This window comes from Agelaius phoeniceus, chromosome 1 (genome assembly GCF_051311805.1).
Source record: "Agelaius phoeniceus isolate bAgePho1 chromosome 1, bAgePho1.hap1, whole genome shotgun sequence".
NCBI classification, from domain to species: domain Eukaryota; kingdom Metazoa; phylum Chordata; class Aves; order Passeriformes; family Icteridae; genus Agelaius; species Agelaius phoeniceus.
The window spans coordinates 130,088,424-130,103,735 of record NC_135265.1 but is presented as its reverse complement, the minus strand read 5'-3'; the positions used below and the strand labels follow the sequence as shown (position 1 = coordinate 130,103,735).

Below are 15,312 nucleotides of genomic sequence, written 5' to 3'. Positions count from 1 at the left end.
TTTCCAAAAAAAAAAAGGTAAAAATTCAAGTATCAGACGTAAGAACCAAAACTATGTGGCTTTGGGCTAAATACGCATTAAGATGAGTAACGAAATGAAGCCTTTTCTTACCCTCTTATTTCAGCTTCAAATCAGATTTTAATTTTCTTCCAGTATTTCTGAAAGAGATCCCCCTTCTTCCATTTTCTATATCAGCAAAGAAAGGTGCTAAAACCAGTAGGGATAGGAGCCAAATCCACTCCCCTTCAAACATCACTGGAATTTTTTTAGCGCTGTGAAAACACAGATACTGCAAGGCTACATCCAGTTTAAGAATCCAGAGTTTAAAAAAACGAAACAAAACAAAACCAAAAAAAAAGCCAAAAAAACATTCTCTATGTCTTTATTTTCCTGCTCTTCAGACAAATCCCATGGGATTATATCATTCATCTTGTGCAGTGTTAGACCAGAATCAGACTGCTCCCTTCACATCTAAGTGTGATACTTCTGATGAACCTATTTTTGTAAGAAAATATCTATGATTCACTACTAAATACCAAAGAAAATTGGAAGGAAAAAGATATCCAGTTCAGAGGAAAAAAACAAAACATCAAATAGCATTATCACCAGATTCATCAATTGAAGGCGTTGCTTAGACAAGTAGAGATCCTTTTAAAACCTTCTCCCTTAAGGGTGCAATCATAAGTTCTCTCCCCTCTTCTCAGCTGCACACTTTTATGAAATATTCAAGTATTCAATGTGTTCAGTACCTCCTCCTCTTTCAAGTTTGGATTAAATTGGCAAAACTGCGACAGTGAAGGGAGAGAAACATTTGTTTTGGTTTCCTAGGAAACTAGACTAAAACAGAACTCCAGAATTCATTCTTGATAAGATAATATTTATTCAAAATATTACCCAACTTGAAGTTCACAAAAACAGAGAGAAAAAAAACCAACCCAACAACAAAGAAAACCAAACCACAACAACAAAACCACAAAAACCCCCAACCCTATTATCTAATTGTTTTCCCTAAAGGCAAACCACTGAGCTGATCCTACACTAGGCTGTAGTTCCCATTCCCCTCCCTGGAAGCCAGCACAGGAAGCCTTGCTGCAACACCAGCCCATCTCTCTCCTCTGCAAAGCAGCCTGGATGTTGTCAAACCCACATTTCACAAGTCCCACCAGTGAGAACCCATCGTACCATGCAAAAGTTACTGAGCAAATATGCACTCCTCTGAACTGCACAAACAATAAAACCTTTTAACATCTACAGCATCTCTAGCCCAACTATTAACAGAACATAAAGCCTACAAGAACCCTCTAATACAGCCTGGGATGAGCCTCATAGAGGCTGTCAAGTCTTTCCTATGATAAATGAACTTGTCCTATATATTTTTACCTTGATTATTCTCCTTACGTATTTGTTATGAAACAAATGAACCCACAGTCCTCTCTGCTAACTATCACAGAACAAAAGAAACAGGACTAGATGAGAAAAACCAAAAATCAAAGTACACCAGGATCCAAAAATAAATATTTAAGAGACACTCATTGACAGCAATCTGTACAGAAAAGTAACATTCTGCTCTTCACTTAAGACATTTTGAGAATTCAGGAAGGATTGAAACATGTTTTTTGCTACCTCAAAAAAAAGTCTGATAGATAATGTTTACAATACTAATAATATATGATCCATTAAACAAGAATATATTAATTTCACAGTACTTGGAAAGTATCTCAGCTTATTAATGATTTATTTTTTTTAATTACATGTAAAGTGCTTTAAAAAAATTCTCTAGCTTGGAAAGCTTAGAGAAGTAACCCCTAAATTTAAGGGTCACAAAGCATCAGACATGCAGAAGGCAGAAAGACAAAATTAACATATGCTTTTAATTGAAATGCAAGAGCCTCAAAAGTCCAGAGGCAAATTCTGTCTTCTCACTTGCTTTTCTTGTGCTTGAAATGAAAATCAAAAAGCTTTAAAGCATAATTTGGCATAATTTTAAAAAAGGTTCTTTATCTTTCAGAACAATAAAAAAGCCTAACAATTGAATGCATATAGCATGTATCAGTTATCCACAGTTTTCTCTGATGATGTTGTATTTCCAAAGGGGCACCCAGATGTGAGATGGCAAGTGAAAGCAGGAAGACTGCAAAGTTTCTAGAGCAAAAATACTTTTCAAAAGAGCTATAGGCAACTTTCTCTGGCCATTTTGGTTTTCCTGAAAACTAGCTTGCATGGTCATGTGACACAAGCAAAGCTGCTAATTTTTACTATTCAATGTTTCAACAGTAGAGTTATGATAGCACTGCCTAGTGTTCAGCTAGATTTTTGATCAGTTTCAAACTGATCATACCAAACGAATCAATTTCTGTGCAACAAACTGTTTTTCACCCATAAAACTTAGGACAGAGAAGGCATGCACATTCTACAAATCAGAAATTACATCTCCAAAGAGTGGCATTAAGACAGATCAAGTGTCACTTCTGCCATCATTTCCATATATTTTCCCATAAAAACTGGGGAAAAAATAGCCCAATTTCTCTGTGGGGTAAAACAGGGAAAATACCTAATTTTAGGACATTGCAATCCCTTACAGGAAATTTACTCTGAACAGGGAAGAAGATTTAAAGATTAAGCCAAGGAGAAAATTTTTTTCTGGACATCCAGTGAGGACAAGGAAACTCTGCATATCACTTTAACCCATGTCAAATAGATGAGACTCACAGACTGTAGTGGAGGCACCTTCAAATAAATGTTACCAGTCACAGGTTGTCAGACAGTCCCTATTAATTGATCCTTAGAATCACAAGAGGTACTCAGAGAACAGCTGATGCTGTTGAAGGCTGGTTAGTATGGTTAAAAGCAGTAATTTACAGTAGAAGTTCCTAACTGTAATTTATCTTCCTAAGGTCAATTCTGGAGGAATGCACTTGGGTATCCTTAAGACTGAGAAGTGCTTTGAACACTTGGAAACTTCTGAGATTTAACTTCCTCCAGTGCATCTGTCTAATCCTATTGAGCTGATCACCAAAAAATAAGACTGAGATTCAAGACTTTTCACCCCTTTCACCAAAAGAGTCTTGATTCTACAGCAAAATAAAGATGCTTGACAGATGCAACTAAAACTAAAAGAAGCAAAATGAACTGCAAAGTTTTTGTTGCAGAAATTAAAAAAAAAACCATTCTCTAATCACATGACTGACAAGCTAAAGATGGACGAAGCCCATGAACCTTCCTGGTGAACCAGATGAGCAGAAAGAAAAAACCAAAATACAACCATTTATTAGAAAAATATCAAAACATCATTTTGACACACAGAAGAAAAGCTACTATGTAGTCAGAGCTCAGATGTGCTCTTTTCGTGCAGTGCAACTAACACAACCCTGGATTTGGCTGCTATGTTTTCCAATCTGTTCACTCAGAAAGAAAAGACTGCCTAAATTATTTAGCCAATGCAAAAGAAGATTCAAAGTCTTTTATAAAAAGCAATTTTATGGGACAGGCAGTATTTCAAAAACAGCTGCACTTACATTACAGGATTTTGCCATTATAGCCAGAACAGCATTTATAAGGGGAACCTGAGATGAAGACTAAATTCTCGATCTAACTGTAACCACTGTAAAGTGTTTTGCCCTCTATTAAGGCTTCTTGATTTTAGAAAAGCACGTAATTTTTGCTCTAAAAACTTTTATGAATATTAAGAATATATGTTAGTAGTAAAAAACATGCAAGTCACTAGAAAGTTTTAGAATTAGCTTTTATGAGCAAGCCACACAGCAGTCTCAGCATCTCACTGAGCAGCAAAATAGATGAAAGTAATCCAGTGTTACAAAGCCTGGGATCCTAAAAAACCCCATAACTTTCATGCCCCCCAACAAACACTATCAACAGTTATTCTTCAGTGGCTATTCTAATCCCTCAAGACATCCCAGTCCATCTTTTGTTTTATACATCTTTAGACTTTGTTCCTATAAGCAACAATTGTCTTCGCTGTGTACCTTGCACAGCACAGAACTCACTGTCAATACTTAAATACAGAAAAATAAGAACATGTTGGTGATTTTTTATCAAAAGTTGCAGGATACAAACCTCCAGGAAGATATGATTCACTTGCTGTGTCATCCCCATCATCTCCATCTTCATCATCACGACTCAACAAATTATTTACAGCAAGGTTTACATCAAGATTTGTTCGTTGGAGTTCTCGAATAATAATACTTCTGGACTTCCCTTGTAAAACAACTTGTGCCTATAAGAGCAGAGTGAATTGGTTACTGGTCATTCTCAGATCACCAACCACTATTCATAAGAAAATGCTTAAGTCTAAAAAAAGTCTAATAAGAATCACAAGTCAATAACAGTACATACAGACACAGGCTCCTATCAATTTTTCACAGTATCATGTACTTGATATCCAGCCTTCTCTCAGCTCCAGTAAGGTCACTGAACCCCTTTGTCACTAAATTTTCTAACAGAATCTTAGAATCTACTTCCTGGAATGTTTAATGCTGCAGTTAAATAATAAGTATAATCTGGTTTTGAGAGTTTCTGTATGTTTCTATAAAAGTGTTTAAACTTAGTATGTCAATCAACAGTTTGCAATCAATTGCTGTGCCAAAACTACACTTCAATCCCTTTTATACTGGTTTCTCTTTCCACTGCCCTTCAAACAAAACCACTTTAATGACTCTATTTTTCTCATTATTCTGTTTCTAAAGGCTTATCATCAGCAGTTTCTGCAACACTGAAGTTTTTATTAACAAAGTGCAAATGTAGATAAAACCTCCCAAACATCAAGTACAATGAATTTACAAAAAAAGAGAGAAACTCTGATTTATTCCACTGACCCTAGGACTCAGAGCACTTTGTTTTTCCAGACTAGCCTCTACCAAATGTCAGAGATTATGAGAGTTTTGAAAGATCAGAAACAAAAGAATGTAAGAAACAAGTTCTGAGTACTTTCACAACAGAGTAAATATAAGGCATCAAATAAAATGGTCTGCTGGCAAGCAAAAAAAAAAATTCTAATAGCACACAAAGGTAAATTTTTTGTCATAAACTTCTATGCCAGAAGTTTACAGATTTTTCAGACTTCCTAGAGTATACAGACCATCTGCTAAGATCTTTCCCATTGCTCTGTTTTCAAGTTACCTCAAAAATGTTTCAGACGTGTTCTATTTTGAAGGTCAACAAAGTACGCTATTTAAAAATAAAATTAAACAAAGAAGGCAAAATATCACAGCAAAGGAAGTAAAGCAGATTATCTTTTGCCTAGCAACTAACTTCTGTATTTCAAATGTCAACCAGGAACTAGTTCTAATCTAATAGTTAAAATGCATTAACTAGTCACACATTTTGAACGTATTCTTTTCTTCAAATATAGAGGAAAATGTTTTAATAGACTGAAGCACCTCTTCAGACTTTAGTGCATTAAAAGGCAAAAGCAGAGCAATATATACCCAACATTCATAAAAGTCACATTTATAAAAAATTAAGCACAGGTGTCCATGAAGAAAAATTATCAGTATTTTCAAGAGAATAAATAAATTTTCTATCTTTCATTTACATCTGAAATGGATCATTCCTTCTATCAAACACAAAAAAAAAGAGTCAATCTGCCTTCCTTCATTACATTCCTTCAAGAAACTTAACATTTGATATTATTCTCAAATATCTGATTCTCTCACTAAATCTCCCCTCTGCAACCAAACACAGCCTTTCTCATCTACATTAAACATACACCTTGTCTTGGGTGACGTTTGGAAATGAAAATTCTAATTCTAATCCAAAAGTCTGTCACTTCCACTACGTACTTAAGAATAAAACCAAGTCAGATAAGGAAAGTCAATTTTTCAATTGCATGCCATTACTCCTTGGAGAACGGGTACTACTACAACACATTCTGGTACACATGCTCTGAGAAGCCCTGCAAGTTTTTGGCAACAAGCAGTTTCTAGTTCACACACCTGTGAAATTAGTTCCTCTGGAATGACTGATGCTGGAATCACTGGTTGTGGCTGACTCCCCAGCAGTCCAGATCCTCTGTCACGTCCTGTGCGTATAACTCTGGTCTGCCTTCGAGAGTCTCGAGCTCCAGCAGATGATCTACCAGAAGATCCTCCTCCACTTCCACCAACCCCTGAACTCCAGCGACTTCTAGAAGATTTAGATTATTTGTTTTTTTAATACAGCAGCATACCTTGGGGACTACTTCAAACATCTTTAGTTTTATTACTAATAACTTATTAACATCCTCTGAAAAATACTGCAGCTTGACTTCACAGACAAACGCTATAAAAGTAACTCTCAAAACTAGAAAGAACAAGAACACCAGGATATTGATAAAGTTCTGAAATATGCAGAAGAAATAAAAAAAACAGGACTCCAGCTGGAACTTGCATTCTTTCCAACTCATATAGCTGCGTGGATGTATACATACAAAAACACATAAAAGGATCAATTCCCAGATTTTTCTAAAAGCAGTAGCAGCAGCATAACATTTAACACTTATCTGTCAATTTCCTGCTATAAAAGCACACATGCACCAACTTCACTGTCAGTGGCTCTGACAGAACATCACTATGCTTAGGTGGATCTTCTAAAGATTCTGATACTTGATTTACATTAAGAAATTGGTTAAAATTATACTAGAAAAATCAAGTCATCTTCTCTACAGCAAAAGAAATCTTACACTAGATAGTTCTCTGATCCTCAGGAATAGTTTTCAAGAGATACTCTACTTTTTACGTATTCCTATTGCAGAAATCAACAACTGCACACATTGCAAAAACATGCCTTAACTGACTGAATGGTTTCTTTGTTTCTACAAATCAGCATCAAAATAAGGCAACAAAAAGACAGTGATTTGTAGAAATAGACATCTCACCTTCGTTACAATTATCCATTAATAATTATCACCACAGATCTGTGTCAATTGAATCTGCTCTGAATTTAAGACAAGATAATCTGCTGCCATGAAAGACAAGAGACTCTAGCTTGTTCTTCAAGGTTAGCTAAGCTTTATCTTGTAATACACCTTAAAGGTTATTGGATATGGTATTACTGCTACTTAATAATCTGTATCAGCAGACCCTTCCTGCTATCAACCACTTGAAGCCTCAAACTCCTTTCAAAAATACATTTAAAATCAGACATGAAAATAAAGATACGTTCTCTGAAACAGTATCTAATAAATTTACATTAAAAGTCTATCAAAAGCTATTAAAAGCTAATTATGTAAGAATACTTGTCTTGCATTGTATGCCTTCAGTTGATTACTAGCACCCTTTTTAATTGGTTTTTTTTTTCCTCCTGACAAGACCCTGCAATCACAGAGTAACTCGAGTGTCTTGCTTAAGACAAGGCTCTGTCAGACACCTACATTGTCAGAATTCTAGCTAGAGACCACAGACAATGACAAGACAAAAAGTAGTTCAATTATGTCTTTAGGAAAAGTCTTGTCTCATGAGTTAGAAAGAGGATTCTAAAAAATAAAAATATACTACTGAAAACAGATAAAAGAAAGAAAAAATACTAAAGAATGTGACATTTTAAATAAAATGAGCCACTTAAACTGTTCTAAAGGTAGGAAGGTGGCTGAGAGGAAAAGAACAGGACTGAGGGGAAGTCAAATTCTATTGAGTAACTTTCAATTCAACACTCTGCAGGGAGGGGTGGGGTTAAAGAAAAAGTTCTATATTAGATATTAATACTCACTACAGATCCAATTTCTACTTTAAGTTATAAACTATCAATGGCATCATTTAGACATCTAACAGTTAAAACCATTTCTATTTGTGTAACAATCCAAATATTCCCTGTATGTCATACCCTGGCTCTGTTAAGGCAAATAAGGATACAGCCACTGCTATTAAAGCCATCTAAACCTAAAATAAATATTAATATAGAATAGAAACCTTTCATCTCATTTCTGTTCACCTACTAGTTTACCAAATCTCTCTACTATGCAGCAACATGCTGGCAATTTTTCAAATCCAGTTACCTGCTCTAATGGCTCTACAGTTTGAATGGGTTTAGATTAAATTTATTAAGATAATTACTCCCTCCATTTAACAGACTAGTTATAGTGCCTGCTGCTATTCTACTAGTTCAGTGACTTTCAACTACCTACTTCTGAGACATTCAAGAGAAGACATTAGGAACACTTCAGGGTTAATCTCTAAGATTCAAACAATTTTAACACATTATGCTTAGCTAAGAATAAGGAGGGGAAAAAAAGTGTTACATGTCCCACAGTAAGTTCTTAAACATGACAATACTAGTTTGTCTTTGATGTTTAACACACGGATTTTTAGGTTAAGATGCGTAATGGTTTCAGAAAAAAACTGGGAAGGTTATGGGTTATTCTTCATGCAACTAAGGCCCAAATGAAATTAGTTGATTTGGTAATGAAAAAACAAAAAATTTTCTGGAAAATCATGGAAAATATGATCTGTATGAGTATGATAGAGTATATACTCATAATCACTGTAGTTAGTATACTACATAATCACGGTAGTTCCTTCTTCTTAACAAATCATTCACATGCAGAAACCACGGTTCTTATTACTGCAGTCAGTAACATTAGGAATCAGCATAGTTAGACATGTCTTACAAAAACACGTAACAAAGAGATCACTGTCATTATGGAATGTAACTTACATTTCTATAAAAAGGGACACCATCAATTTTAAAGCTAATGACAAGAAATCTGGATCTATACAGTACATTTTGCATATAGTACAATTTTAAAGGTTCTGAGAAACAACCTTTTCCAAATGTTCCTTTTCCATTACTATGTATAGGACCCTGGCTATCAAAACACCATTTATGACTTGGGACAAGGGAGTGGAAGGCACAAAACAATGGAGCCCATAATGAAGGTTCTTCCTACACAAATGCACTCATTTCACTGTATGCTCCTGGCCTATCATGGTTTAAATTGATTGTGTCCCTCTAAAAGCCTGTTTTTCAAAAATCAAGGAACTAAAAAAACATTCATAAGAAGACAACACAGCCCAAACCAAGTTATTCTTTGCACATATATGAAAAATTCTCTGTACCCTATGTGCTGAAGGGTCACTTAAATGTCTGTTATTTTAACCAAGTCAATCAATTTTTTTTGTTATACCCTACCTACACAACTGCTGTAGTTATACGTCCCCTTAGACATACTTCATACAATTTATATATGTGTATACACATATACTCAAATATGGAACAAACAGATTGCAGCCTCAATCCTATCAAAACTTACCCAAGGGTGTTGCCTGCCAGTCTGCCCAGAGTTTCAGAACCAGACAGAAACCATGGGGAGTCACTAGTCCTGCCTGGCCTGGATGTCCTTCCTGCCCCTGAGCCACTGCTCAACTTTGAACTGAAAGTAAAAGATGGTAAATCAGTCACAAAACAATCCCAAATGGGTTAAGAACAAAACCTGGAATCCCAGGTTGAAATTCTCAGGGACTTAGTCTGGTAACATACCAGCTTAAGCAACACCCTTGGGGAATATTCCAAACTAATCTAACTGTATATTAAGAAGTACACTGGAAAAAGAAAGTGGAAAGCATGCCTAACAGACCTTACGTACATCAGCAATCCATAATAGCACAGATGCAAATACATATTAAGCTAATTTGTGATTGGAGTTAGCCACTGTGCTAAATTTTCCATTAGTGTATATGTACAAATTGTAATCAGCAGGTGTTCTATCTATAAACCTGAGCCTGAGTATGCTACTTCAATATTAAGTAGTTTAAATTCAAATGTGAACCATTAATTAGTCCTGTTAAGGGGGACTTACCTGGACTAAGGACCACAGATCTAGAAAGTGAGCCTTGCCAGATGGGACTACTTTCAGAGTGAATTCTACATTAAGCTTAACAGTTTAACACAGCTTCTTTCTTAAGGATTATTTTTGGAGTAGCTTGTTTCTTCAAGTTAAAGAGAGTCTGTGAGTCTTTCAGAATCACATATACTATTTCTTCCTACACCAGTTTGTCAAGCTAGGCTGTTTGGCTGCACCATCATAACCACTGTGTCTCTACTCAAAGTACCGATTCCAAAATCTACTTTGAAAACAAATAAAAACAAAACCAGAAAAGCAGCCAAGCTGCTTATCGAGTTTAAAAAATATCTTAGAAGAAAAGCATTCCTTACCCATCACTATTCTCAGGTTTACCCAATTCCAATCTGTCTGGTTGAACTGAAAAACCGATCCTGCAGACTCTACCATCCTGTATTTAGAACAAGAAAAGCAAGTGTTCAAAACTGAAATGTAAGTCAAGTTTACCAAAAAAATTAAAACACAAGTCTTCAGTTATTGAAGAGTATTAATCAATTTAATATTAGAATACCTAATTTTAACTATATGGTTTCAAGTTTGTTATCCGAGAAGATTTCAGGAACTTACCTCCAGAAGAAATGCAGCGTGATTTGGTCCCACCACACACTGTTTAATAGTGGCCTGTTCCAATACATTCAAAGGCGGGTGGCTGCAAATAAAAAGTGAGAATTTACAGTATTCTAGAACTTTTGAAATCTGGAAAATCAAAAAAAAGTCAAGCTGTACATGAAAGGAAAAATGTGCAGTGGTGGCTACCACTACAAAAAACTTTCAAAAATGACTAAACATGCATTAATTGAAGCACACAGCACATAAAATCCAGAGAAAAGATCTTAAAAGATGATAGTTTTCACTTAATCTGATCAGCAATAAACAACAGGGTTTATACCTCATATTAAGAAGTCATTCTGTAATGAAGATTTTAATAATACAATTTATCATAACTGAGAACCCCTCATTTTCTTCCTGTGTTATCTGAAGCATGTCTGGCCTTCAGTATAAGTAGCACTGAGGATTTCTAAGGTTCCATCACCTACTGTAAAATCTTCTGATTCTTGTTGCTATTAGAAAAATTGTACTTTCCTAAATTATTTACAGCAGCATATGATATGCCTTACCTGTTTAAATTATATTTGTTCAGCTTCTCTGAAACTTCCCTTAATCTGAAACAGAAAGAAACGAAGCTGTTATTTGATTACATACTCCACAGTCCACAACATCCACTCACCCAGCATACTTATGATGTTATGGGAACAACTTACCACCACATTTATTGAAGTTTAATATAAATGCTACTTGGTGCTGTGAGGCTGTTTTACTCTGGAGTTTAACCCTTGCCACAGAACCAATGTTTGCTTGCATTTCTGTGTGTTTTGCAAGTCACTATCAAAAACCACTACTCTTGCCTTGTTACAACCATTTACAATTTCATGCACAAAATAAACACATAAAGCAATGACCAGGAACTGTAGATATACTTGTATTTTCTTGTATAAGATTGAATACAGTATCCCAGAGGAGAAAGGATTAAAATCCTCTAAGAAATCCAAGTATGTGGCACATGAGAGCCAAAAATATGACAGTATATTCCCCAAAACAGTAAACACAAGGAAATAGATGAACAAAAGTCAACAGCAAAAGGGACAAAAACAAATTCTGACTAACAGAAGAAACAATCCAGGGAAACATCACTATTTATAGGGTTATGTAGAACATTACCTTTACTAAAGGTAGACAATGTTTCCAAAAGCTCAAAATATCAGAGCACAAGAAAGGGCCAACCCATATACCACTCCTGCTTACAGGACACTGCCTCTAAAACCAGAAAGCAACAGAGTAATTTCTAAGGTAACTTCCAATCCACTGAGGAAAGATCCTCTATGGGCAGCAAAGACACAGGAGTAATATCAGGTAAGAATGTCAATTAAAGCTTGGGTCCCTTTCTTCCCAAAGAAGACAAGCAACCTGAAAAATCCCCAAAGAGCTTCCAATTATAGTCAGAGAACTTGCATTTTATCAAGATATAAAACCAAGACTAATTCTGTAAAAATTGTGTAAGGTCTTAAATAAGATAAAAAAATCTCAGCTTTGGTACCATGCTCATCCTAGCATAAATCAGTAACACGTTTCTAAACCTAGCAAAAAAACAGGCACACCAGCACTGTCTTCCTCTGAATCCATGCCTTAAAATCCTCCATTTTTACTTGCTTAATTTCAGTTTCTACACACAGGCTATGGACATCAGACTTCAGCTACTTCAAACCCTGAGCATGAGAAAGAAAATAGACTAGAGGTCCAAACAGTGAAATCTTAACATTAGCAACAGTGTATAACTCCAAAGTACTTGTCCTAAGGGAAAAAAAAAAAAAGAAAAAAAATCTCTAAATCTGTTTGAGAAACCAGGTATTTTATACTGTTAGAAGTAACTTCCAAGCCCAAGAAGAAGGGAGAAGTGAAAAGAAGACAGCAGGATGGAATTGAATGTGTTTAGAATTGCCTTTTGCTAACCAAGCCAAGCTGCCAATATGTAAGTAGGCGATTTCACACTCCCAATTTCCAGCCACAACTACTTCACACAGGCCAAGAGTACATAGGCAGACAAGGTTTCTGTGAAGATAACCCACAAAAGCAAGAGAAAACACAAGTTTCTCATGCAATCTGTGCAAAAGGTACCCCACAAGAGTGAACTACTGTGGGAGACTATGGAATGAACCCCAAGTTGAACAGCATACACTCCTCACCTTATCATATGGTTTTATACAGCAAGCAGGGATTGCTGTGTGATACCTGACAAGTTAAACATCCCTGAAGTTCTATGTCTTGAGTTTATCACCTAACAATTTCCCACAGGAATCCTGAGCAGTTTCCCATTAACATTTCTCTCCTGGCAAGCATGAGTAATAATTACAGAATAGGAAAACCTACCTTTAAATTCATTGCACTGCCTTCAAGAAAAGCTGATGGCAAAAGAATAGCACTTTATTGGAGATGGTTACTAGACTAGTCTATGAGAAACATTTAAAGCTTCCTTATCTGAGCCTTGGTCACAAGACCAGACCACTACCAAAGAAATCAGCATTAAAATTTGAAAAATATCATCATACTCCTTTTATACCTGTAAAAAATGAAATAACAGGAAAGAAATATGCTCAGAAAGCCAAGACTTGAATAGGCAATGAATCCATGACTAACATCAATCTCAAGAGAGCAGGTCTATCTGCAACAAGCACAGGCCAAAAGAGATCTAACACTGCTGAAAAGAGGCTGTTGTCAATCTTTAACAGGAGGGAACAGAGAAAGCTATAAGCAACAATGCTGAAAGTACTAAACTCTTCTATAGGAAGAAAAATACAAGTAAAAACTATCTCATGCCTCAACCATCTCATATGCAACTGCTGTAACAGCAAAATTATCAAGTACTGCTCATATGCTCCTACAAGTCCACAAGGACTTGAATTTGATGCAGAACACTACTGGAGTTGTTCCTGCTGAGCTCCTGGTTCCACCCTCATTCCTCCCCTTTCTTGTGCTGGCACCAGCATTCACATGAACACCAATCACAAAACCAAACCAGGAGGAAAACAAGAACAAAGCAGAAAGATGTGTTTGTATACTCTGTATGGAGAGTCTCTGTGAAAATAAAAACTTGAAATAATTTCCTGCAGCAACCTAAGCCTTTCTACCTGCACAGTTGCAGGGTATTGTATCACTGACCCTCTGAAGGGAAAAGCTTATTTAAGATCAGGTTAATTTTAATTATACAGTGCAGTAATTTCAACTGATGGTGCTCTGGAGGAAGAGGTAAATGCAGAGATGATTTAGTCAATTCTCACATCAAGGTCATAAGACCTTTCTGTGGTAAATGAAATCTCCAATATAAATGCCTTGACAGACTACACTTCAAAAAGGTCTCATTAAAGGCAATTAAACTACTTCAAAGGACAAAGTTAGAAGCAATAAGCATTTTCATCACAAACATTTTTGAAGAAATACACTAGGCTTGGTAACACTTTTAGACAAAAAGTTTAGTGATGATGGCTTCTATCAAGACACACATTCTTTAAATATTATTAGTGAAATTAATCCAAAAACAGTTGTGAGGAAAATAAATTCAGTTTGTCCAAGACAAGGAGGGATTTCTTTTATTTCAAGTTTTGAAGCTCCAATTTCTAGCCACTAGAAACTAATCAGAATAGAAGAGATCTATGCTCACACTAAGCAACCAAAAAGGCTCTAGGTCAGGACTACACAGCTCAGATTTCTGACATGGCACTTTTATTCATCACAAGACATTACTTTTCTCAAAGAAGATTTCTATTTCCAGACAAGTTCATCTCAGGAGCCATCCTTCCACCATATCTGGTTTTATAAAAGCAAGTTAGGCTCAAAAATGCAAAAGAGTTGTAGAGAAACTCAATTTCAAAATACTGAAAGTAAGAGTTGCAGAGGAAGAAAAGGTACTTTTTAAAAAAACCAACCAGATAAACAAAACATAAACCAGCCAAACAAAAACCACACAGGCACACACAGAAAGAACCAAACAAAAAAAAAACCACATCCCAAAACACTAAAACCAGCTTGGTATGATGAACAACTTCAAGTAGGGAAATAAATAAGAAATAAAGCTACTTCAGGCCTGGTAGATTTTTTTAAGTGATGTTTAAAACAACTTAATATGTCAACGAAGTCTGTATGCCAACAAACATGGGACTTCCACACCAGAGCAGACAGAAGTATTCAAGTACCACTACAATGCTTTTCCAAGGGAAGTCTAACACTTATAGTAATAAAAATAACAAGCAGATAGCCAAGGGGACACACCCATATGACACAATCCATTTAAGCACTGGAGAACAGTATTACACACCTATCAACATTTAAAAGGTAAATACAACCTTCATCCCTGTCCCTGATCCTGAAGTGCTCTGAGCACAGGGAGCCAGAGCCAGGGAAGCCCCTCTGGGGTCAGTTCACAGGATCTGGCCCAGCAGAGCAACTCAGCCTCCAGATCAAGGACCTCTCTCACCTGCCTGTCCTGAATCACATGGAAATGAGCTCCTGTGCCAGTCTATCAGTGTCACAAAACAGTCTCAAAAATGCAGAAAATGGACACCAATGAAAAGCTTAAGCAAATACACTTGTTTCCTAATCCCATGATAACACTCTGACACTAGATACTGTCATTGATGCAAAGTCACACCCAGCTATCTTCTGTGCCACAATACAGCATAGAAAAAGATCCTCACCCTGACTGCCATTTCAAACATTACAGAGAGGCTTCCAAGGAGGCAGCCTTCCACAGCTACACCTTTCTACTACTGGAATAAATGAAGATTTAGAGTGTGCTTTAAGTCATTCTGGGTAGAAAGGGAGAAGAATCCATAAAATCAAATGCTAAAGTACCACACAAAAGCAGGCAATAAGATTATCTGTAAAAATAAAGTAATCCACATTAAAAAAAAAAAAAAAAAAGAAATCCCAAG

The 15,312-nt window shown here is 36.1% G+C and overlaps 1 protein-coding gene across 1 annotated transcript in view; it reads right to left on the bottom strand.

The window, feature by feature from the left end:
* UBR5 (ubiquitin protein ligase E3 component n-recognin 5) overlaps positions 1–15,312 on the bottom strand; it is an 85,074-nt gene that overhangs the window by 56,415 nt on the left and 13,347 nt on the right. Inside the window, exons 2-7 of the mRNA XM_054648191.2 lie at positions 10,948–10,992; positions 10,397–10,478; positions 10,144–10,220; positions 9,242–9,361; positions 5,952–6,141; positions 4,075–4,234 (exon numbers count right to left, since the gene is read on the bottom strand). Of these exons, the coding sequence (XP_054504166.1) occupies positions 4,075–4,234; positions 5,952–6,141; positions 9,242–9,361; positions 10,144–10,220; positions 10,397–10,478; positions 10,948–10,992 (674 nt within the window). The remainder of the gene's footprint in view (positions 1–4,074; positions 4,235–5,951; positions 6,142–9,241; positions 9,362–10,143; positions 10,221–10,396; positions 10,479–10,947; positions 10,993–15,312) is intronic.